At 40.9% G+C, this 25,644-nt stretch overlaps 1 protein-coding gene across 2 annotated transcripts in view; it reads left to right on the top strand.

Moving 5' to 3' along the window:
• BFSP1 (beaded filament structural protein 1) overlaps nt 1-25,169 on the top strand; it is a 48,319-nt gene extending 23,150 nt beyond the window's left edge. Inside the window, exons 4-9 of one of the 2 annotated variants that reach the window (XM_089686304.1) lie at nt 92-184; nt 282-389; nt 7,309-7,398; nt 11,765-11,985; nt 18,213-18,298; nt 23,887-25,169. In XM_089686304.1, coding sequence (XP_089542430.1) covers nt 92-184; nt 282-389; nt 7,309-7,398; nt 11,765-11,985; nt 18,213-18,298; nt 23,887-24,821 — 1,533 coding nt within the window. In that variant the 3' untranslated portion in view covers nt 24,822-25,169. The remainder of the gene's footprint in view (nt 1-91; nt 185-281; nt 390-7,308; nt 7,399-11,764; nt 11,986-18,212; nt 18,299-23,886) is intronic. The other variant, XM_089686915.1, reaches the window with a different exon arrangement.
• Nucleotides 25,170-25,644: the final 475 nt, after the last annotated feature.

Here is a 25,644-nt window from a genome sequence, read left to right as displayed (position 1 = left end):
TACATTTGTATCTGGATTGGTCCCTCTAATCTTTCCTGTGCATCTTAAATAATTTGTGTACTAGAACAAAATGTTTTGCTTTTCCTAACAGAACCTCATGGAGATTCAAACTTATGTTAACATACTGCAACAAATAATTCAGACCACCCCTCCTGTGACTGCCATCACTGTTGGCATGTATGAGGTAAGGGCCTTTTAATGGACTTAAGTACATAATTTAGACATTTGTCATATAGCTGAACCTTTGTATGACCACTGTTTTACCTTGCTTTTAATCGTAGGAAAGGCTGATATCGGAAAGAAGAATTCCAATACTGCAGAGCCAGCTGGAGGAATATAAAAGCATCTTATGTCAACTACAGGCACAGAAGACAAAACTGCAGGCTGATGTAAGAAAATGTATTAAAACAATAACTTTCTCTCCCTTTCTACTAAACGTAAGCATATACGTGGCAGCACAGTGGTGGGTTTTACAGCCATGCTGCCATGATTATGAGTACAGCCGGCACTCTTCTGGGACTTGGTGCCACCAGCACTGTGAACGCACTGTCACTGCATTCACTCTCTGTTTATGATTGGGAGCTGGTTTGATAGTTACCTGATTGCATGACTTCTCTGATAGCCAGTAACAGTGATCGGGAGGCCTAGTCAAAGCCTCTGGCATTAAGACACCCTTGAAGGGATGGCTCTTGCTTTGGTTTTCCTTCTCAGGGTTTTCAAAGTGTAAAATATTTCAGGGTGTACCCCCTTCTTCAAAGTCCAAGCAATACTAATGCACAAAGTTTTTGCAGAATGTTAAAATAGTACTACTTGGACCTTGACGAAGGGGACATACCCCAAAAGCTTGTCCTTAAAAATAGTATGTTAATGCAAATAAAAAGAGTATCATGGACAGTACTCAATTGTTTCTGTCGTAAGTACGCTAATACGGCTACCTCATGCAAAGTGTAAAAAAAAAAAACGTTTTTGAGTTTTGTAGTTTCAAATAGAATGGGGGACAGGTTATTACTCCTTGTGACCCTGATTGAGAGATTTACCCTCACTTGCTGACAAAATTATCACCAGAATAGAAAGTGAGAAGAAGTTGCCAGTGGAGACACAGGAAAAAAACAGATGCCCTAGCCTGCAGCATCCTCCTAAAAGAAGTTTTTGTTTTATTTATTGTATGTTTCCTTATTAGAGAGATTTCCCTTTACTGTCCATTATCTTTAAAACACTGTCATTGGAGTAGGAAATGAGAGGAGATCTTCCCAAGAGCATCACAAAGCAGAAAAAAATCTTAGTGACGCCCTAGCCCTTCCCAAAACTATTCAGAACTAAACGTCAGTGTTCAGGTTGCACTTTAGGTACAATATACAGTGGCTCTTGGAATAGGTTTCCATTATTATGCAGGATATCTGCATGCCATGCCTCTTGTTTAGAAGCACAGTGTGGGAGATGTGCCTGACCAGCACTATTTCATTAAAGGTAAATGCAGAACTCGGACTCCGGTCGGTATATGAGACTCTTAACGCAGAGCTATTCCACCTGAGATGATAGTGGTGAGAAATCTGTATGTAAAATTTACCTTGGAAAGCATTTATCAGCATGAAAAAAAAATCATGTTTGTGTCAAATAAACAAGAAGAAAAAACAAATTAACCACTTAAGGTCCTCCCACACGCCATCTACTGCAGACGGCAGCCCATATGTATGTTTCTTTATGTATGGGGTGTGATGACCCCCATCCACACTGTGACTGTACACAGCGGGAGTCTGTCAGCAGGTCCCAAGCTATGATTCATGACTAGGATCTGCTGATCAGCCTTGTCCAATCACAGCATAGGGTCCTGTGTTGACAATTCAACACAGGGCTCTGTACAGAGGGAATGATCTCTCTGTTTCTCATCCCTGCTTTGCAAAGAGATCTATTAGTAAAAACAGCACACTTTGTTAGGCACATATTTAGCCCCTTGATCGCCCTAGATGTTAACTCCTTCCCAGCCAGTGTCATTAGTACAGTGATAGTGTATAGTATTATCACTGTACAGTATTAATGTCTTTGGTGATGTTAGTGGCAGTTAGTCAGTTCTCAAAGTCAGTTAGTGTCAGCTTGCTAGCCTCACTAATTCATATATATATATATATATATATATATATATATACACAGTATATACACAAATATACAGGCGAGCAGCGGCGGGACTAGGGGTGTGTGGGAGGAGTTGCGGTAGGGGCGGTGACAAGCGGTGCCTGATCATTCTCTTTCTATTGTGGCCTCCCCCCAGCTGTGTGCTCCTCAGTGCCAAGCCACTCCCCCTATCCACCAATAGGAGACTAGGCACTGAGGAGCACACAGCCGGGGGGGGGGGGGGGCAGGAAAGAAACGGAATGGTTAGGTATGATCTGTGCAATGGTGACAAACAGTGATCTCCTGTATGGCTTTCAATTAAGCTGCTGGAAGCCGATTCTCCTCCTCTCCCTCCTACGGATTTCAGCTGCTTGATTGAAGGAGGGAGGAGAAGGAGAGAGAGGCTGGATCTGCTCTGCCTCCTCCTGTTCCCGCCCAGACTCCTTTCCATGCAGCTTCAGAGGATATGTGGGCGAACACAGAGCAGCCAACAGCTCTGATGCTTCAGAATGAGCATGTAAGTCCGACCTCCCTTCCTTCCTTCCACTCACCCCTTCCTTCCTTCCACCCACCCACCCTTCCTTCCACCCCTCCCTTCCTTCCACCCACCCACCCACCCACCCCTTCCTTCCTTCCACCCACCCCTTCCTTCCTTCCACCCACCACTTCCTTCCTTCCACCCACCACTTCCTTCCTTCCTTCCTTCCTTCCACCCCTTCCTTCCACCCACCCCTCCCTTATTTCCACCCACCCCTTCCTTCCTTCCTTCCTTCCACCCACCCTCCCTCCCTCCCTCCCTCCCTTCCTTCCTTCCACCCACCCTTCCTTCCCTCCAATCCTTCTTTCCACCCACCCCTTCCTTCCTTCCTTACACCACTCCCTTCCTTCCTTTCACCTACCCCTCCCTTCTTTCCCTCCCTCCCTTTCTTTCTTTCCTCCCTCCCTTCCAACCATCCCTTCCACTCCTCCACCCCTCCCTTCCCTTCGATCCTTCCCTCCACCCCTCCCTTCCACTCCTCCACCCCTCCCTTGCCTTTGATCCTTCCTTCCACCCATTCCTCCCTTCCTTCCACCCACTCCTTAATTCCTTCCTTCCACCCCTTCCTTCCTTCCACCACTCCCTTCCTTTCTTTCACCTACCCCTCCCTTATTTCCCTCCGTTTCTTTCTTTCCTCCCTCCCTTCCAACCCTCCCTTCCACTCCTACACCCCTCCCTTGCCTTCGATCCTTCCTTCCTTCCTTCCTCCCTCCCATTTTTCCACCCCTCCCTCCCTTCCACCCCTCTCTCCCTTTCTTCCTTCTTTCTGCATAAAACATTTAACAGTGCCATTTAATGAGATAATTTACAAGGGCGTGTTTAGGGCCGGAATTAGGGGCGGGTTAGGTTAGGAGTTGGCTGGGGCAACTGGTGGCGAGTCACTCTTAAGTCCTGGCTAGTAGCTTAGGACTTGAAATGTTGAGCCCGGATATGTATATCTACCATAGATTTATCTAACTTTCACGCAAACCAATCCATATGTACACTTATGTGGGATTTTTTTTACCAAAGGCATGTAGCAGAATACATTTGGACCAAAATTTTTTGAAGAAATTTGATTTTTAAAATGTTTTTATTGGATATGTTTTATAGCAGGAAGTAAAAAATATTTTTGCAAATTTTTATTTATATTATATATAAAAAATAATACCACCAAAAGAAAGCTCTATTTGTGTTATATCAATTTTATTTGGGTACAGGGTTGCATGACTGTGCAATTACCAGTTAAAGTAGTGCAGTGCTAAAAAGAAAAAAAAAGGCCTGGTATAAAGGGGGTAAAATCTTCCGGAGCTAAAGTGGTTAATATTAACCTAATGACTTATATGACCTACATACATATTAGAGAGGACTCACTTAAATCTGGTAAAAGCTCTACAGTTCCCATATTCCAATCAATTTGAATATGTATATTTTTCTTTAAAATTCAGAGAATAGCTGCCTGTTATATGGTATATGACATGAAAACAATTTGACGTCTAAGACCTCATGCATGGAGACATCTAAAGACATAAAAGTGCGCAATTGTAAAATTCCCAGCACTTTTTATGCACAGGTGGTGCATACAGCCGGCCATACAAGTGAATGGCTGTATGCAGCTGTACAGGTTTAAAAGCCAATACTTCTGTGTATGAGCATTCACCTGTGCATGCAGGTATGGCACATTTTCCCCCAGAATGATTCTTACTTTTGGAGAAATGTGCTGTACAAACATGCCCGAGACTTACTGGGCACAAGAAAGTGCTGGCAATTTTAAGCTTGAGCACATTTTAGTCTCTAAACATCCATGTGCATGAAATGTAAAACTATGGAGCATGACAATTGTTGGACATATTTGTACATAGAGTCAGAAGATGTCCACCAATGCATCTCATTAAAACAAATACACGTAATCATTCGGAGTATTTTGTATTTTTAATTGGCTCACTTTCCCAGTCTTCCTAAATCAGGATAAGGCTAGCATTTTCTTTATTATACTGCCATCTACTGCCTAAAGGAGGACATAACTACACCCAATCATTTGAAATATAGTCCATCTTTATGAGAAATGACTTTAAGGCAGTGTTTCTCAACTCCAGTCCTCATGGACCCCCAACAGGTCATGTTTTCAGGATTTCCCTCAGATGAAACAGCTGTGGTAATTACTAAGGCAGTGAAACTGATCAAATCACCTGTGCAAAATAATGGAAATCCTGAAAACATGACCTGTTGGGGGTCCATGAGGACTGGAATTGAGAAACACTGCTTTAAGGCAACGTATGAGACTGAAACAGGGGCGGACTGACAACTCATGGGGCCCCTGGGCAATAGGGGATCATGGGGCCCCTGTGTCTTTGCCCAAACTCAAAAAAGCCTATGAAAAAGGTACCAGGGGCGTCTCATGGGGCCCCCTACTGACCCCGGGCCATCGGGCAGTGCCCGAGTTTCCAAATGGTCAGTCCGCCCCTGGACTGAAAACACATTTTATTAAAGCTACCACTTGATATAATAAGGCATTTTATATTGTAATAACAACCATTTAAGGGAAATTAATGGCTGGATCACCTTTTCTAAATATACAACTTTTACCCAAAAAGTGGTGATAGGGGTGGTTGTTTGTATTTAAAATGACATGTATAAAATTGTATTATATATAATATAGAGGTTAAAAACTACACTATATTGCCAAAAGTATTGGGACACCTCTTCAAATCATTGGATTCAGGTGCTCCAATCACCTCCATGGCCACAGGTGTATAAAATCAAGCACCTAGGCATGCAGACTGCTTCTACAAACATTTGTGAAAGAATGGGTCACTCTCAGGAGCTCAGTGAATTCAAGTGTGGTACTGCGATAGGTTGCCACCTGTGCAATAAGTCCATCTGTGACATTTCCTTGCTACTAAATATTCCACAGACAACTGTTAGTGGTATTATAACAAAGTGGAAGCAACTGGGAACAACAACAACTCAGCCACCAAGTGGTAGGCCACATAAAATGACAGAGTGGGGGCAGCGCATGTTGAAGTGCACAGTACACAGAAGTCGCCAACTGTCTGCAGAGTCAAAAGCTAAAGATCTCCACACTTTATGTGGCCTTCAGATTAGCACAACAGTGCGTAGAGAGCTTCATGGAATGGGTTTCCATGGCCGAGCAGTTGCATCCAAATCTTACATTACCAAGTGCAATGCAAAGCAACAGATGCCGTGGTGTAAAGCAAGCCACAACTGGACTTTAGAGCAATGGAGACGTGTTCTCTGGAGTGATGAATCATGCTTCTCTGGCAATCTGATGGATGTGTCTGGGTTTGATGATTGCCAGGAGAACGGTACTTGCCTGACTGCATTGTGCCAAGTGTAAAGTTTGGTGGAGGGGAGATTATGGTGTGGGGTTGTTTTTCAGGGGTTGAGCTTGGCCCCTTAGTTCCAGTGAAGGGTACTCTTAAGGCATCAGCATACCAAGACATTTTGGACAATTTCAGGTTCCCAACTTTGAAGGAACAGTTTGGGGATGGCCGCTTCCTGTTCCAACATGACTGCACACCAGTGCACAAACCAAGGTCCATAAAGTCATGGATGAGCAAGTATGCGGTACTTGGGGAGGGAACTTGACTGGCCTGCACAGAGTCCTGACCTCAACCCAATAGAACACATTTAGGATGAATTAGAGCGGAGACTGCAAGCCAGGCCTTCTTGTCTGACATCAATGCCTGACCTCACAAATGTGCTTCTGGAAGAATGGTCAGACATTCCCATAGACACACTACTAAAAAATGTGGACAGCCTTTCCAGAAGAGTTGAAGCTGTTATAGCTGCAAAGGGTGGGCCAATTCAATATTGAACCCTTCAGACTGAGACTGGAATGCCATTAAAGTTCATGTGCATGTAAAGGCAATATAGTGTATATGTAAACTTGATTACTAAAATTTCATATAAGCTTTAACATGGATAAGAATCTTTATTTCAGCTATGTGGTTGTGTTAGGATTTACACCTACATGTTCCTAATCATTGACCTGGAATATGTTTAATATCTAATTGATAATAATCACTATACATGCTTGCACTCCACTGGACATGTTCTATAAACTGTGCAATGATGATTAGAGGTGACTGAATCAAGTGACAGAAATGAAAGTGCACACAAAATTCATTTCACTCCATGTCACTTAAAGCCGCTAAATCCATCAATTTAAAGGTTTCAAAAACTGTTACAAATTACAGATATACTTGTGTACTACACTCTCAGTTATCTCTATCAATCAATCCACCAAACCAACCATCAAGAAGAAAGGAAACCAAGAAGCAGCGGCTCACACTTGATATACTGTATGTGGTTCCACATACATAAAAGTAGATATAAAGTAGAAATAGTGTGGTTCTTGCTCCCGGGTGGGGAAACTTCCGGCTAGCCCGTTCGCAATCTGCTGCAGACTGTGGGTCCTGGTATGTCATTGCCTGCTTCCTTGTGTAGGGCGGACGCACGCATATTGCATGCTGATTAGAAACAAAATAAAGTGACATGTATAACACTCCATAACTCTATAAGGAGTTGATGCCACGAATGAGGTGCTGCACATGAGATCCACAATAAAGAATGCAGTATTCGGTGCTTCCGTAAATGTGTAAATAATATCAGTGTCCAAAACTTACATAATGCTTATGCCCATGCACTCTTGTCTGTAGTTATCAGGGGTCACATCAACAGGGGCGACGCAACATGTCGGTTGGAGCCAGGTGATGTCACTTCCAGTTGGGGCCAAGACCGAAAGTTCGGTGAGAGATTGATTCCATTGATTTTATGCGCATCACACTCATGTGCAGGCATTTTATGTTATTGTGATTGTGTTTTTTTAATTTAATAAAAATTTGCATATTACAGTATTACACCATGGGCAGCTTCTTTACATTTTTATGAATACTACCATCGAGGCATGCTGGAAGAGAAGGGCTATTTGAAGGGACCATTACCCAGTGGCAAGTGCAGAGACCAATCTGAAGACATTTGACCTGAGCGCATAGAGACCTGTATGAGAGTAGAGATCTATCTTTAGGGCGAGCAATCACTCTGCAAATAGGTGGAGCACAGCTACAAAGTGCACAGAGGAGGAGTGTGGATCTTTAATAACTACAGACAAGATTGCATTATGTGAATGTTGGACACTGATATTATTTGAACATTTATGGATGCACTGAATATTGCATGCTTTATTTTGGATGTCACTTACAGCACAGCAATCATGGTATCAATTCATTATTGATTTATCGAGTGTTATAAATGTCACTTTATTTCACTTTATTTTGTTTTTAATCAGCATGTTATAGTTGTATTATAGCAATTTGTGGATCTACAGTGCATAGGCATTTATTGAAGACACGGTTGTTGGTTTGATTTTAGTTATATCATTGTGTTTACATTTTTTATACACCGTTTAGCATTGGTATTTCTATTTTTCACATAGATGTTTGACAGTGCTTAATAGTAGCTTGTGTTGAATATCGATAACAGCACTGGGTTTGTGGCATCAATATTTTATCCATACTGTTCATAAGAGGAATATGATGTGCAATATGTCATGAGGTATGAGGTCTCTGAAAGAATATTATCTCATTCATATCATTGATGTTTCCCCACCTGGGAGCAAGCACCATACCAGGGGCGGACTGACCATTTGGAAACTCGGGCACTGCCCGAGGGCGCGGGGTCAGTAGGGGGCCCGATGGGATGCCCCTGGTACCTTTTTCATAGGCTTTTTTGAGTTTGGGCAAAGACACAGGGGCCCCATGATCCCCTATTGCCCGGGGGCCCCATGAGTTGTCAGTCCTCCCCTGCACCATACTATTCCTACTTTATATAAAACAACAGTTATATTCAAGGTATGCCAGGAATGCTAACTTTCACATTTGCTTGCGCTCTCAATCAAACTGTCGAACCATCAAATGACTGATGTCAGAACTGATCACATGTGCAGCACAATGGCAGCTGCAGATCAAACAGAGGCTAAGATGGCAGCTTCCTTGGCTACAATGGAGAAGTGGGTTTAGTTCCATTCACACTTTAAGTAAATAGGTAATAATAAAAGTAATGCAATTAACATGAAACAATATAATCCATACTTTCATCTCTCCCTAACAACCCGTATGTGTCTTCCCAGTTGTAGTCTACTGTAATGGGGATTTTATGTGTCAACAGCACTGAGTCTATAATAAAAACTACTCATAGGGGGAGATTTACCAAAACTGGTGTACTCAGAATCTGGTGCAACTGTACATGGTAGCCAAACAGCTTCTAACTTCAGCTTGTTCAATTAAGCAGGTTTTGCACCATGCAGTTTATTAACCCCCCCATACTGACCATACATCTTTAAATATTAAAGCTTAGATTAAGTGCAGGCTGTAAAAAGCAAAATGGTATGACAAAAAATGGTATTTCCAACTGGTATTTTTATAAATTGTATTTAGGTGAAATGTTTAGGTAATTGTAAGACTCAATACATTGGAGTTATATACAGTATGCAATACATGTGTGTAGCCGTGTTTAGTGCTCTGCTGCCACCAAGTGCAATATTTTAAGTAGTACAACTGTGGTTTTCTGAATTAGGTACCTTACAATGTTTAGAGATTTCATTAATTTTATGGGATTTAACAGTTTTAGAAACATGCAGCATATTCAGACAGAGACACAGAATGATTAAAAAAATTCTGCTTTAATAAATACAAACCAGAACCCTCTAGGGCTTCAGTCAGGATGTCAGTGCCCCTTCCTTCTAGACACATGTATTGCCTAAATTATTACATTGCCTTGAAAAAGTATTCATACCCCTTGAAGTTTTCCACATTTTGTCATGTTTCAACCAAAACGTAAATTTATTTTATTGGGATTTTATGTGATAGACCAACACAAAGTGGCACATAATTGTGAAGTGGAAGGAAAATAATAAATGGTTTTCACATTTTTTTTACAAATAAATATGTGAAAAGTGTGCCGTTCATTTGTATTCAGCCCCCCAGAGTCAATACTTTGTAGAGCCACCTTTTGCTGCAATTGCAGCTGCAAGACTTTTTGGGGATGTCTCTACCATCTTTGCACATCTAGAGAGGGACATTTCTGCTCATTCTTCTTTGCAAAATAGCTCAAGCTCTGTTGGACTGATAGCATCTGTGAGCAGCAATTTTCAAGTCTTGCCTCAGATTCTCAATTGGATTTAGGTCTGGACTTTGACTGGGTCATTCTAACACATGAATATGCTTTGATTTAAACCATTCCATTGTAGCTTTGGCTGTATGTTTAGGTTTGTTGTTCTTCTGGAAGGTGAACCTCTGCCCTGATCTTAAGTCTTTTGCAGACTCTAACAGGTTTTCTTCTAAGATTGCCCTGTATTTGGCTCCATCCATCTTCCCATCAACTCTGACCAGCTTTCCTGTCCCTGCTGAAGAAAAGCTTCCCCACAACATGATGCTGCCACCACCATGTTTTACGGTGGGGATGATGTGTTAAGGGTGATGTGCAGTGTTAGTTTTCTGCCACACATCGCGTTTTGCTTTTAGGCCAGAAAGGTCAATTTTGGTCTCATCTGACCAGAGCACCTTCTTCCACATGTTTGCTGTGTCCCCCACATGGATTCTCGCACACTACACATGGGACTTCTTATGACTTTTTTTCAACAATGGCTTACTTCTTGCCACTCTTCCATAAAGGCCAGATTTGTGGAGTGCACGACTAATAGTTGTCCTGTGGACAGATTCTCCCACCTGAGCTGTGGATCTCTGCAGCTCCTACAGAGTTACCATGGGCCTCTTGGCTGCTTCTCTGATTAATGCTCTCCTTGCCTGATCTGTCAGTATAGGTAGACGGCCATGTCTTGGTAGGTTTGCAGTTGTGCCATACTATTTCCATTTTTGGATGAGGGATTGAACAGTACTCCGTGAGATGTTCAAAGCTTGGGATATTTTTTTTTTTTAATTTTAAAACCTAACCTTGCTTTAAACTTCTCCACAACTTTATCCCTAACCTGCCTGGTGTGTTCCTTGGCCTTCATGATGCTGTTTGTTCACTAATGTTCTCTAACAAACCTCAGAGCTTCACAGAACAGCTGTATTTATACTGAGATTAAATTACACACAGGTGGACTCCATTTACTAATTAGTTGACTTCTGAAGGAAATTGGTTCCGCTAAATTTTAGTCAGGTGTATCAGAGTAAAGAGGGCTGAATACAAAGGCAGATATTTAATGGTAAACAATTTTGAAAACCATTTATTATTTTCCTTCCACTTCACAATTAAGTGGTCTAACACATAAAATCCCAATAAAATACATTTACATTTTTGGTTGTAAAATGTGGAAAATTTCAAGGGATATGAACACTTTTTCAAGGCACTGTATATGGCGCTCAGAGTAAATGCTAAATAATCCACAGAGAACGGATGGGTGGGACCGATTTACTTTTCCCTCAGATAACTTTATATAATATTATGTATATCAGCCCTCTATAGAGGCTACAAATGATTAGTGTCATTTATTTTATTTATCTCAGAAAATGTGTTAAAAAAATGCAAAGAGTTTGTTTTCCTGGCAATTAAATCCTGGTCATCAATAGATGATTGAAGGGAGATGAATTAAGTGTAAAATAATTCCTTTAGTAAATTATTACCTATGATCAGTTTTTATATTTTGATTAGATGTATTTTTCTTTTTAGCATTATCTGAACTTTCAGACCACATTATTAAAACTTACCTCTTCAATTTAATGCAGCATGGGGCCTAGCCCATCAATGATCCACCATTGATCCTTCTCTACCACGTAGAAAGCTTGTCTCTTCTCCTGAATCTTTTTCATTCAAAACTAAAATACAAAATCATTTGACTTTCACTTTAAAAGTAATATATTGAGGAGAACAACTTCTTCACACACTAGAAAACTTAGACTTTTTGTAGGAGAAATTGGTTGTTACATAAATTGACTTTAAATTTAAAGGAACTGCTTTGGCTCTGAGAGGCTTAGAATTCAACCCCGGGGGCTTCTTATATAATCATGATGCTCTTACAGGAGGTTTTCTTTTAATGCCTCCATCATTGAGTTATAGAAGTAGGTGGCCTGCTATGAACATGTAATGGGATTCATTTTCTGTATTGTTTCTCAGACCTCCATGCTGGAACAAGCTATAAAAAACACTCAGGAAAGCTATGATGATGAGATACAGTTGTACAATGAGCAGATTGAAGTGCTCAGAAAAGGTATAGAAGAAGCAGAAAGGAATTTGGAGAAGTACACCAATGACTGCCGTCAGCTATTAATATACCAGCAATCCTTGGAAAATGAATTGGAGAGGTATAAGCGGATCATTGAGAATGAAGATAATAGGTAACTGCACTGCTCTGTAATATTACAGTCACGATGAGGTGGTCATTTACGCATGTCTCCTAATGGCTTCTGCTTTTTCAGAAGTTGTAGGGTTGATACTGAAAAGACGATGGGATTAGCTGAAGACAGGCAAATGGGTAGACCAAAATGTTACAGATAATCGCACAAATAGATCTATAGCAATAGCAATAAAAAAAACAATTTGGGACAATTTTGGCTACTGTGAATGTTTTCTGTCTGAGAAACAAAGTGAAATAAAAGAAGACAGGATACAGATCAGGTCTTAACCTACTGAGAGAATCTTCAGCTTCCTTATACTTCTAAAGGGGTTTTCAAAATGTTTCTGCAGTTATATATATATTTTAAAAAAATTGTGGAAACTTTTTGAAGAACACTCGCATTATAAACCAGCAAGCTTGGACTTGGGCAAGTTTTCCCTGAATCTGACATATTTGATATACAGTTTTAAAGGGAATGAATATAATATCTTTACAAAAATGGTTTTAAAGGACAATTGCTACATAGTTATATAGTTACATAGTTAGTCTGGCAGAAAAAAGACAAAAGTCCGTCTAGTTCAACCATAAAATTAAAAAAAAAGTTATAATCCTATACCCACAGTTGATCCAGAGGAAGGCAAAAAAACCCAGCAAAACATGATCCAATTTGCTCCTGCAGGGAAAAAATTCCTTCCTGATTCCCCAAGAGGCAATCGGATATTCCCTGGATCAACTTTACCTATAAATATTAGTATCCGGTTATATTCTGTGTATCCAAGAAAGAATCCAGGCCTTTTTTAAAGCAACCCACTGAGATGGCCAGAACCAACTCTTGATTTTCACAGCTCTTACTCTGAAGAAACCTTTCCATTATTGGAGATTAAATCTCTTTTTCTCCAGATGTAAAGAGTGCCCCCTTGTCCTCTGTGATGACCTCAGGGTGAATAACTACACCGAGTTCACTATATGAACCACTGATGTATTTATACATGTTGATCATATCCCCCCTTAATCTCCTCTTCTCAAGAGAGAATAAATTCAGTTCCTCTAATCTGTCCTCATAGCTGAGCTCCTCCATGCCTCTTATCAGTTTGGATGCCCTTCTCTGTACTTTCTCCAGTTCCCCAAAGTTCTTTTTGTGAATTGGTGTCCAAAACTGAACTGCAAATTCCAGATGAGGTCTTACTAATGATTTGTACAGGGGGGAAATGATATCTCTCTCTCCGGAGTCTATACCTCTTTTAATACAAGAGAGGATTTTCCTCACTTTAGAAACCGCAGCTTATCATTGCATGCCATTATTAAGCTTGTGATCTTCCAGAACTCCCAGATCCTTCTCCACCATTGATTCCCCCAGTTGTACCCACCCCTAGTATGTATGATGCATGCATATTCTTAGTTCCCAAGTGCATAACCTTACATATATCAACATTAAACCTCATTTGCCACATAGTTGCCTAATTACACAGTGCATTGAGGTCGACTTGTAAATTGGAGACATCCTGTAAGGACATTATTCCACTGCACAGCTTGGTGTCATCTGCAAAGACTGAAATGGTATTTATAATCCCAGACCCTATATTGTTTATAAATATATTAAAAAATAAGGGTCCCAACACTGAACCTTGGGGTACACCACTGACAACCCTAGACCCTTCAGAGTATGAATTATTAAACACTACTCTCTAAATACGATCTTTTAGACAGTTCCCCATACCATTTACATATGGATTTTTTCAAGCCCATAGATTTTACCTTACACATTAGATGTGTGTGGGGAACTGTGTCAAATGTTTTTGCAAAATCCAAGTATACCACGTCCACTGCTACCCCTCTGTCCAAGGTTTTGATCACCTCCTCATAAAAAGAAATCAGATTTCAAAACCTTCAACCCTGTTAGCACTCATTGTCCCAATTACCATATTAATATTACTAATAGGAAATATCAGCTGTCACTTACAGGTTAGTAGATTCCTGTTATAATCTCCTGTTTTCAACTCCGGTTTTTTAACTCCACTTAATCAAATAACCACTTAGTCAAAGGTCCAGCAAGCAAAATACAGGTAAGCTGAAGGATGAGCAAGCTCAGAGTAAGCTCTACAGAAAGGTATATAGTACCTGTAACACCTGTGACCAATTAACCTCTCCCCTTAATCAGCAGACTGAAGGAAGGAAAGGAAAGGAAAAAATGCTATTTAATAAGTGACAGTAATGTCACTTTGGCAGTCAAAAGCAAAACTGTTTTTCACTCTCCACTCAAATTTCTCAGTCTTTCTAGCTTCCAGCCAGCAAAATGTGCCAGAATAGCAGTCTATTAACTCATCCCCTCATGCCCATGAGTGAAGCCTGCCTTTTATATTATTTATGGTACCTTTCGACCATGATCCAGTGATCTCCACTGTATGGCTCTGTCCAGCTCCACACAGGCTTTGCAACTAAATTGCCCCTGCCATGTTGTGTGCTGTTGCCCCATTTATTCCCATGTCATTCAGTCCTCTCCAAGGGATGGCTGGAGGTCGCAATGAGCATGGCTTAGTCATGGGAATAAACTGAGCTGCAAGTGTGTGTGCGCACACACTCACACTCTGTGTGAAACCAGGGAGGGCCACTCCCTGGCCCAGATTGCTGGAACAGGTAGGTAAGTCTTTTACCAGGCAGTCTGCTCTCTGGGGTGTGTTTGAATTATTTAAAAGGGTTGTCCTTTAAATTATAGTAAAGGAATTTTTTTTGTATTGAGTAGGGAATGGTTAGCGCCTCCATCAGTTTTTATTATTTTTATTATTATTATACAGGACTTATATAGCGCCAACAGTTTGCACTGCGCTTTACAAAATAAAGGCAGACAGTACAGCTACAATACAATCAAAACAAGAGTATTAAGAGGGCCCTACTCAAAAGAGCCTGTATGGAAGTGATAAATGTCTATTCGGAGGTATGATAGGCTTCACTGAAGAGATGTGTTTTCAAGGATCACCTAAAGGCAGCCAGAGTAGGGAGATAGCCAGACAGATTGAGGTAGAGAGTTCCAGAGAGATAAATTTGGGTGTCATTGGCATAAAGGTGGTATTGGAAGCCATGGGAGGTTATCAGGTGACCAAGAGAGGAGGTGTAGATAGAGCCTTGGGGGACCCCTACAGAAAGAGGAAGTGGAGAGGAGGAGACAGAGTTCTAGGTAACACTGAAGGAGCACATGTGACAGGTGAGAGGAGAAACAAGATAGAGCTGAATTTTCGAAGACCAAGGCAGTGGAGTTTATTGAGAAGGAGCAGGTGGTCAACAGTATCAAAAGCCGCAGAGAGGTCTAGTAGTAAGAGTATGGAGTAGTGGCCATTGGTTTGAGCAGTTAGTAAATTGTTAGAGAGTTTTAGTAGGGCAGTTTCTGTGGAGTGTTGCGAGGGAAAATCAGACTGTAGGGGGTCAAGAAGTTTGTTTTCAGTGAGGGAGGAGCTAGTTCTAGATGTTTAGAGGGTAATAGGAGCAAGGAGATGGGTCTTAATTTATTCAGGTTGGTGAGGTCTAATGAGAGCTTTTTAAGTATGGGAGTGATCTGTGCATGCTATAGGAGGGAGGGGAAGGCGCCAGTAGACAGGGAGAGATTGAAGATGTGAGTGGGAGAGCATAGGATAGAAGAAGAAGGTGACTTCAGTACTTGTGAGGGAACAGGATCCAGGGGGAAATTGGTTAGGTGGGCATCTGAGAACAGTTTGGTAACCTCTTCAGTAGTAGCAGGGTCAAAAGAGGAAAGTGTTGACTGTGCTGTTGGACAAGGTATGTTAAGTGGGTAAGATATCTGTATAGTAGATGTGTCTCCTGTATTGCATCAATCTTGTCTTTGAAGTAATCGGCAATCTCTTGTGAGTGAGTTAGTGGGTAAAGGAGGTGGGGGACAACGCAAAGAGGTAAAGGTAGTGAAGAGCCGATGAACTGGATGACAAGGTACTACTAAGATAGACAAATACGTTTGTTTGGTAGAATGGAGGGAGGAATGGTATTTTAGGAGGGCAGATTTCTATACGGTGAAGTCCTTCAGGGATTTGGCTTTACGCCACAGTCATTGAAGAGCACAACAATGTTTCTTGAGATTTCTGGTGTTGTCAGTTTGCCAGGGTTGTAATGGTCGGGCCTGATTCTACGTGTAGTTAGAGGAGCAAGTACGTCCAGTGTGGATGAGAGTGAACTGTTGTAGATAGAGGTGGCCAGGTTAGGACAAGGAAGGGGAGAGATTTTGTTATAGAGGTGGTCAATAGCAGAATACAGAAGTGAAGGGTTAAAGTGGTGAAGGTTTCTACAAGAAATAATTTGCTGCTTGGAGGGATAGGTGGTTGAAGACAAAGATACTGTGAAAGTGATGAGATTGTGAACCTGGAGAAAAAAGTACTTTGATGGGGAAATTTCCCTTCACTTTCTAGTCCTGGAGACACCACAGAATGTGAGCAAAAATCTATCTAGATTAGACAGCTGTTACTGGAGCAGGTGTCCCGTTGGATGATTTCATCTCACCTGTCTAGGAAACAACTGTAAAATCTTGGAATTATCTGTACTTTCAGTCTAGGTGACAAAGGTCATCAAGACAAACAGGGAGTGAAATCCTTCCTAACATGGACATAACAGTAGTGAAATCGTGATATAGTTTTTCATCCTTCCCTACTAGATCCAATTCTAAAAAAAATAGAAATTTTGTATTTAGATATTAAGTAACAACTAAAGGCAAAACTTTTTTTTTAGATTTGGAAATAGCGGAGAGGGATTAGAACACCTGTCAATTTTTATTGCTGTCTGTGCCCCCCGTTATTTACCCTGTTTTTTTTTTATCATTGAAAGTGAAAGTAAATGAAAATCCAAAATTTTGGGTTGTCCCCAGAAAAGTGAGAGAGGGGAAATCTTCCAATGGGGTCACTAGTTCTGATGACCTGGAATTAATTTACAAGGATTTCCTCTCACTTTCTGTTTGACTATAGGACAGGAAGTGTAGGGAAATCCCCACATTGGGACACAGATGGCGAAAAAAAATCTGACAGGGGTTATAAGCCTCCCTTGCTCTATCCCAAATGAAAAAAAAAGTTTTGCCTATAGTTCTACTTTAATTAATATGAAGTTTAGCCCTTTACTGTTTCTTTAAAAAATAGTATTTTCTATTTTGAGAAATTTCCAGTTCTGTAGAGATCTGTGGGAGTTTGTTTTCTTGCTTTAACTGCGATGCCCAATTAATGAAACACCCATGTTCTTTATGTACAAACAAATGGCAACTACCCCAACCTAATGGGCCTTTGCAGCAAGGAGCATATGGAAGGGCGACACGTGGAACAACAACAAAGAAAAATTCCAGCTCAACTTACCAACCTGCCTGCAACCAACCAATTTGTCCTGTCTCACAGTTCTTGTTAAAAACAGGGGTTTCATTTGCACACATATGCCATGTTCTGTAGTGATTGTCATTCCATAAATTGTGCTGCAATCACGGCACACCGCATCGTGCAAAGCTTGTCTGCCAAAATAAGCTGCTGCTCCCTTTTGAGTGACAAGCGTAGTGCTATGCGGTTTGCCGCTATTCCAGTACAATGTATCGAACTACAATCGTGGCAGAACCGCACTGCGTTTTGGTGCCATTGAAAATTAATGGCACCCGAACAGGCATTGTGTTATTTGGCAATTTTGTCCGAGATCACAAACATCCAAGTTAGCCTATCTTAACCCAAGAAAAAAAATGTAATATGTTACAGATTATCGTCCTTAGTGTGGTGGCTGCATTCATTTTCTCTTTTAAACCTAAGATCATTTTCAGCAAATGCAGAGCAAAAACTGTTGATCTTGCCAGAAATGTAGTGTCTTTGTGAATTCCTTTGAGCTGAACTAAGAATATTTCCCATGCTAACTATCCTCTGTGTATTACCAATTTCTCTGCCCTTAGTGTAATAGAGGTGAAGAGATACTGACATGTTTGTAGTTCATATCAGGAGAGCAGCCAAGGGTTACAACCACAGTTCCCTCCATAGATGCAATGGAGGAGTGACATAGTCACCTGGGGACAGGAAGTATTTAATTTGCAGGATTACCAGGTGAAAATAAAGTAAAAGACGCTTGAAAGAACGAATGCAGCAACCACTACCAAGAACTGGTAATTTGTAATATTTTAGATTGTTGGTTTTAGGTTTAACTGCACTTTAATTAAAGAAATGTGAAGAATGTTCTGTACAAAATATTATTTCTCTTTATTTCTCTGTCCATAAGACTGAACTCTGCAATAGTTGGAACTCCAATAACACTCTTCATGCAGAGCTACAAATCCTCGCAGATCTCACCTACGAGAGGAAAAGGTAATATCTGAGTTCACACCCTTAGCCCCATAGTCTCTGCAACCAATAAAATATAGATTTAGGGGTAGATTTACTAAACCTGGAGAGTGCAAAATCTGGTGTAGCTGTGCATTGTAGCCAATCAGCTTCTAACTTCAGTGTCACGTACAGGGGCGGACTGACAAATCATGGGGCCCCTGGGAAATAGGGGATCATGGGGCCCCTGTGTCCTTGCCCAAACTCAAAAAAGCCTATGAAAAAGGTACCAGGGGCATCTCACGGGGCCCCCTACTGACCCCGGGCCCTCGGGCAGTGCCCGAGCTTCCAAATGGTCAGTCCGCCCCTGGTCACGTACCTGATAGGAGAATGAAATGACGAGGTCGGCCTCACTTGAGTCACTAGCCCTGACCCCGCTGGAAGTGGAACAGAGGTGCCGAGGGACCAGGGGAACAAGAGTGCCAGCAGGTGTTGCCTGAAGAGCTTGCAGTTGGAGTCCTGAAGAGATTGGCGAACCACCGCTTCAGGAGTGGTAGTGATGTTTCGGAATCCCACCTGGGTTAAAAGGGTACTCTGCTTGCACAACAGGATCAGGATAAGTGACGTGTCAGATCTCCCAGCTGACTTGAAGAAGGAACTGTTTATGGTTTGCAGAGCTGGTATAATAGACAGCCAGGCGGGCACTCGAGCAGGACAGGAAGCTGGGATAGGAGACAGGAGCAAGGTCACAGGAATAGCCAAGGTCATCAACGGGCGGACAGCGAAGTACCAAATCATCAGCAAGCTAAAGTCAGGAACAGAGCCAGGATCAGGAACTAGCAACAAGGCAGGAGCGCAATCAGAAGTCAGGTCATGAACAAGCCGGGTCAGCAACAAGGGGATCATACAAGAATACAGCAGGACACAGGGAAACAGCTGGAGACTAGTCAGCACTAAGCACAGGCAGAAGCATCCTTTAAATAGTCCGTCTGGCGCCAATATTCACCGTGCGTGTGCCTGTGCACGATAGCGCATTTCTGTGCGCATGCGCACGTCTGGTCACTATTCTGCGGAGATTGCTATGCTCATGCGAATTTCTATTAGCCAGCCGTCTCACAGGAATTCCCTTACATTCTGCTTGTTCAGTTAAGCTTTGACAATAAAAGCTGGAAGCTGATTGGTTTCTATGCAGAGCTGCACCAGATTTTGCCCTCTCCAATTTTAGTAAATCTCCCCCTTAGTGTGCCATGCTCATTATAAGTTAAACCACTGAAATGCAATTATGTTGTAAATACAGCTGTTTTGCTCTTGACTCTTAAAGCTGAAATTATTAAGAATCACTCAAAATGAAGTCACTAGCCTGGAGAGAGAAAGAGCAAATTTCTTTTAAAGGTTTCTCATAAAATCTCTTAAATTATGTATGATAATAGTTATACTGCGATGCCAATGGACTTTTTATATGAAAGTGTCTGAACTGCTGGTACAGTATTTTTCATTTTTCAATGTGGCTTCTTTGTTGATGGTTTTACATGCACAAGAAAAATAGGTGTATTGGGTGCTTTAGTTAGTTCTTTGGCGGACAATTTTGTGCTAGCTCTCTTTGTCCCAGACAGGGACTTTTCTCCAAGGCAAGGTAGAAAATGTGTCACGGATGTATGCTTTGCGCCTTATCTTATGGTACTTTAATAGCAATCGGACGCTAAAGACATTAAAGTGTACTTCACTCCAAAGTTAATATTGGATATAGGTGTCTTTGTTTTTATGTACAGTTTTGCTCAAACGTTTGCACACCCTGGCAGAAATGGTGACATTTAGGCATTAATATTGAAAATATGACTGATCCTGCCAACAAACTGTCTTTTATTTAAGGATAGTGATCATATGAAGCCATTTATTATCATATAGTTGTTTGACTCCTTTTTAAATCATAGTGATAACAGAAATCACCCAAAAGGCCATGATCACAAGTTTACATACCCTGGAATGTTTGGTCTTGGTACAGATACACAAGGTGACACACAGGGGTTAAAATGGCAATTAAAGGTTAATTTCACACATCTGTGACTTTTTAAATTGCAGTTAGTGTCTGTATATAAATAGTCAATGAGTTTGTTAGCTTTCACGTGGATACACTGAGCAGGCTAGATACTGAGCCATGGGGAGCAGAAAAGTACTGTCAAAAAGACCTGCTTAACAAGGTAATGGAACTTTATAAAGATGGAAAAGGAAATAAAAAGACATCCAAAGCCTTGAATATGCCAGTCAATACTGTTCAATCACTTATTAAGAAGTGGAAAATTCAAGGATCTCTTGCTACCAAGCCAACATCAGGTAGACCAAAAAAGATTGCAGCCATAACTGCCAGAAGAATTGTTCAGGATACAAAGAAAAACCCACAGAAGAAATACAGGCTGCTCTGGAAGACAGTGTGGTTGTTTTTAAGGAGCACAATATGAGGATACAGAGGATTTGCGGTGATGTGACCATCATGTAAAGCATTAAAAAAAGGGATTCAGCATTTCTTTAAAAAAAACAGTTATAGTTAGGCAATGCTTTGTAATATGTAACAGTTGGTCATGATAGCAGTCAAAAATTCCCCTTCACCTTAAAGCCAGGGTCTTAAAAGGTAGGAGAAGGTTAGAGAGGTGCTCAGGCAGCATAGTGGAACAGAATAAAATGTATTTACAAATAGGCTGTTTGCTTTGCAAAAATTCTTACTTTACAGATGAATTTTCCTAAAATTTCCGTCTAAGCGGTTGTAAAGGCTTAAGCTTTTTCATCTGCATGCATTCTATACATGAAGGTAAAAAATCTTCAGTGTGCATCAGTCCCCCCAGCTCCCCCCCTAACACTTACCTGAGCCCCATCACGATCCAGGGATGTGCATGAGAGCCTCGGCTCTACAGGACTCTCCCTCCTCTTTGGCTGAGACAGCAGTGATAGCTGAGATGGGGCGTGACTGAGCTGCGGCTCTGTGTGTGAATGGACATGCAGAGCAGTGGCTCAGGACTGTGCCTGCTTGGGTGCCCCCATAGTAAGCTGCTTGCTGTGGGGGCACTTGGCAGGAGGGAGGGGGCAGGAGCTCCAGCAGGAGACCCAAGAAGAGGAGGATTGAGATGATCTGTGCACAATCACTGCACACAGCAGGTAAGTATGAGATGTTTGTTATTTAACCACTTGCCCTCCAAAGGATTTATCCCCCTTCCTGACCAGGCCATTTTTTGCAATACAGTGCTGCGTTACTTTAATTGACAATTGTACGGTCATGCAACGCTGCACCCAAATGAAATTTGTCCTTTTTTTCCCCACAAATAGAGCTTTCTTTTTGTGGCATTTGATCGTCTGTGTGTTTTTTATTTTTTGCACTATAAACAAAAAAAAAAGACAATTTTGAGAAAAAAACAATATTGTAGTCATACATTTAGGCCAAAATGTATTCTGCGACATGTCTTTGCTAAAAAAAAATCCCAATATGCGTAAATTAATCGGTTTATGTGAAAGTTATAGCGTTTACAAATGGTGGTATAGATACTGGATTTTTTTTTCTTTTTTACTAGTTATGGCAGCGATCAGCGACTTATAGCGGGACTGCGGGACTGTGGCGGGTATTCTGACACTGGGGGGAACTGACTTGGTCTCACTGACATCCCCAGAGACACCAATACAGTGATCAGTGCTGATAAAAAGCACTGACACTGTACTAATGGCACTGGGCAGGAAGGGGTTAACATCTGGCATGATCAAAGGATTATGTGCTGTTTCACTATGTTGGCTGTGTGTGTGCCTCATTGTAAGCATACTGCTTTGTATGGCTCTTCTTTGCAGAGTCATACAAACCAGTGTGCAGGAGCTGACAAGGGAGACATCTGTGTTGTTTATACACATGTCTCTCCCCCGTGGGTGCTAGCGAGTAATCACCGGGCGGGACCCAGTGATTGACAGCCGAGGCCGCGAATGGAGGAGCCCCCTACCCAGAACTACAAAATCCCGTATATATATATGATTTTGCACACCCATGCCGATCTGTAGCAGTATTTCTGCTATAGCATGGCGCGGAACCGGTTAATAAATAAAAACCTTTAATATCAATTTAGTGAATGTGGTGAAAATTCACTTTAAAAAGAATACTCAATCACGGGCAAGGAAAATAAGAGAACTGTAGTTTTGATTGCATGTGATTGGATGATGGAAGTCAACAGAGCACCATCTCATTCACTAAGCTAGGGAAAATTATTTTAAAAAGTGAACATCCTATTTGACACTAGTTATTCAACCCCAATGGTTCTTGTCTCTGGACCACATAAGGGTTTTTTATGTCATCAGTTGAAAGTTTACACACATTTAGGGCTGATTCACATCATAGAAATGCAGTCTGGATGCTTTCCGGATGCGTTTCTGCATGCGTGTTTATGACACGTTTTTGATGCGTTCCAGTGTGTTTTTTATTCTATTTTGATGCTTTTTTATATCCATTCCGGTTAATTTTTTTCCCTTCAACCTAATAAAGACGTGCATTCTGGTGCATTTTTAGTACTTTTTGTATGCGCTTAACTGCGTTCTAGTAAAAAATGCAGAAAAGATACAGCATGTTCTTTTTTTTTCTGGAACTGGAACACACAGAAACCGACTGCACTGATGTGAACTATGTCATTGGAAACCATATAACCTACTATCCATGCATTCCTGATGCAGAAAAAAGTGCACAGGACTGCATGCGGTGTGAACTGGCCCTGCTTTGTAGATAAGATCTAAAAATACTCTCCAGAGATTGTTGAGGGTTAGTATCATGACCAGAGATATGTGTGTTCATTTATGAGTGCTCATGCTAGGCTTTGTTGCTGGCAAATTATGCATTATAATACAACCATAAGTTAAGTAAGAGAATTCACAAACACGTGACTACAGAGACGTGAGAGCTAGGGTCAGATTAGATGAACTTGTTCGTTTTGAGTGTCCTCCATTCTGTGTCCTTCAACAAAGTAAAGCAGTATGTTACACAGAACATCTAGAAGTATTTTCATTTTCTACCAGGGTTCCTATCGGGCGGACTGACAACTCATGGGGTCCCCGGGCAATAGGGGATCATGGGGCCCGTGTCCTTGCCCACACTCAAAAAAGCCTATAAAAAAGGTACCTGGTGGGGCATTTCATGGGGCCCCCTACTGACCCCAGGCCCTCGGGCAGTGCCTGAGTGCTCGAATGGTCAGTTCCTATATACTTTGTAATTGTGTTTTAGTGACACTCCTTTTAGGATAAGTAAAAAAATAAAAATATCCCAGTTTATTCGGCTTGACTATATGTGAAGTTATTTTTATTCAAATGTTTTACATGAGAACAACAGTGTTAGGTGTTTGATTTTCTTTGATATTTTCTACTTAGCTGACACAATAATTCTGACACATCAGACATTTATGTGTCTTGTGCAAGAAACCTTTTCAGGCACATCTGAAGCATGTTATTTTCTTTCATCTTCAAACGTAATTCAAATAAGTCACAAGAACATTGTAGGAGTTTCTTTAGTATATTGTTGTCTTAAAAATATTGCATGCATTAAAAGTTTGTCATAAATTTCTGACTTGTATATAAAATGTTGATGCTTGAACAACTGCTGATGAGTCCTTATTGATTTTTAGATATAACACTGGCTATACAAGATATAGCTACAGCCAAACCAAGGCAAAAGGGTGTCCCAAAGAAAATGTCACGGAAAAAAGAGCTGTCCATGGATAAAAGTGATGTTAGTAATGAGGACAAAGGCATAGAGCGAATGCAGGAAAGTGTAGACAAGAGATATGAAATGAAGCATGATGATTCTGCTTATGGTGAAGCTGAAAAAGAAGCTGAAAGGTATGAGCATGATTTATCTCCAGAAGATGTACCAGATGGCGCACAGATAAGTAAAGCATTTGACAAGCTATGTAATATAGTAAGAGATAGAATAAGAGGATACAAGAAACCAGAGCCTTCTCCGGATTTCTTCACCAAAGGTCGCTATGTTCTAGTTACAGGCGAATCTAGCTACATGGACCCCTTCTTCTGCTCCTCCACACCACAAGCAGGAGGTAGGATAACTGTTAGCATCATACCTGAAATTTTACCAGGTGATGACATTGTACTACCTATTCCAGAATTACCTGAACCTTCAGAATCATCAGAAAGTGAAGAAGATGAAGATGGTTCAGAGGAGAAAAAAGAAAAAGAGGCAGAGGATGATGACAAGACAAAACAGAAAGACGATGAGAAAAAAGACCAAGATCCCAAAGAACCAGAGAATAAAGAGGAAGCAAAGAAGCCACCAGATGTCACTAGACCAGACAACAAACATGGATCCGGAGGTTCTTCTTCCAATTCCGTAAAAACTCAAAGACCTAGCAGAGGCCAAAGTGATAATAACAAAGAAGAAAGAAGTCTGAGGCCTTTCCGGGGAAGAGATTTTCCAAGCTCTATGAGTTATGAAAAAGTTGAAGTAGTGGAATCAATTGAAAAAATTTCTGATGACAGAGTGAAGAGTTATGAAGAAACTGCCATGATTGTAGAAACCATGATTGAAAAGACAAGAAAAAAATAATATCAATATCAAGCTCTTGAGACACCTCAGAGAAGATATATTTTATTGATTTTCAGATGTGTTTACTGAAACTGAAATTCACTCCTTTAAAATGGAAGTAGGTTATACTTTGAGGAATATTTTACTTAGGCTCTGAAAAGGGAGCAACTTTGGTCAGCAGTAATAGAGTATATCAGACAGATCTTGAAACCTTAAGCTGCATATTATAATCGAGATAACGATAGTTCCTCTGTTATTCGGTGAAAGCCAATAGTTCTAAAGTGATTGTGTTGCTCAGTGAACTGATATAGTTTTTAGTGTTGGATCTGGCTAATTTGTTTCCCAATAAAGATTTGCTATCTCAAGCAAGATCTATTTTTGTATCTCTATTACTTTACACAGTTTTGAGGTTTACTCTTTCTTTGTAGAAGTATATTACATTACTGAACACGCTGTGAGCATACATACAGCTAAAGGTTCTCAGCAATACATTTTCCAAGACACAATGAGCTGTCCTAGGGTGCTGTCAGTGCTTTTAAAAGTGATCTTGCAAAGTGAAAGTAAATAAAGTGAACCCGTGCTTACCATGAATATCTAATCAAGAGCAAGAGAAATTCAAAAGCTGAACATAATCGGTTGATTGAGGGGAATTCGGCTCACTGAACATTCCACTAACAGATTGCACTCTATTACTAAAATAAGCCCCATTATTCATCTGATTTATATAAAACAATGCACTCCCTTTGTGGTTGATATTTTGGAGCAGAAGTATTTTTTTTTTGTCCAGCAGATATTAACAAATCTTTACATTTAAAACAATAACATAGAAGTACAAGCATGTAAA

This window comes from Staurois parvus, unplaced genomic scaffold (genome assembly GCF_062004578.1).
Source record: "Staurois parvus isolate SC_StPar_1 unplaced genomic scaffold, SC_StPar_1.0 ptg000001l, whole genome shotgun sequence".
Taxonomy (NCBI): Eukaryota; Metazoa; Chordata; class Amphibia; order Anura; family Ranidae; genus Staurois; species Staurois parvus.
This window is presented reverse-complemented; position numbering and strand designations above follow the sequence as displayed.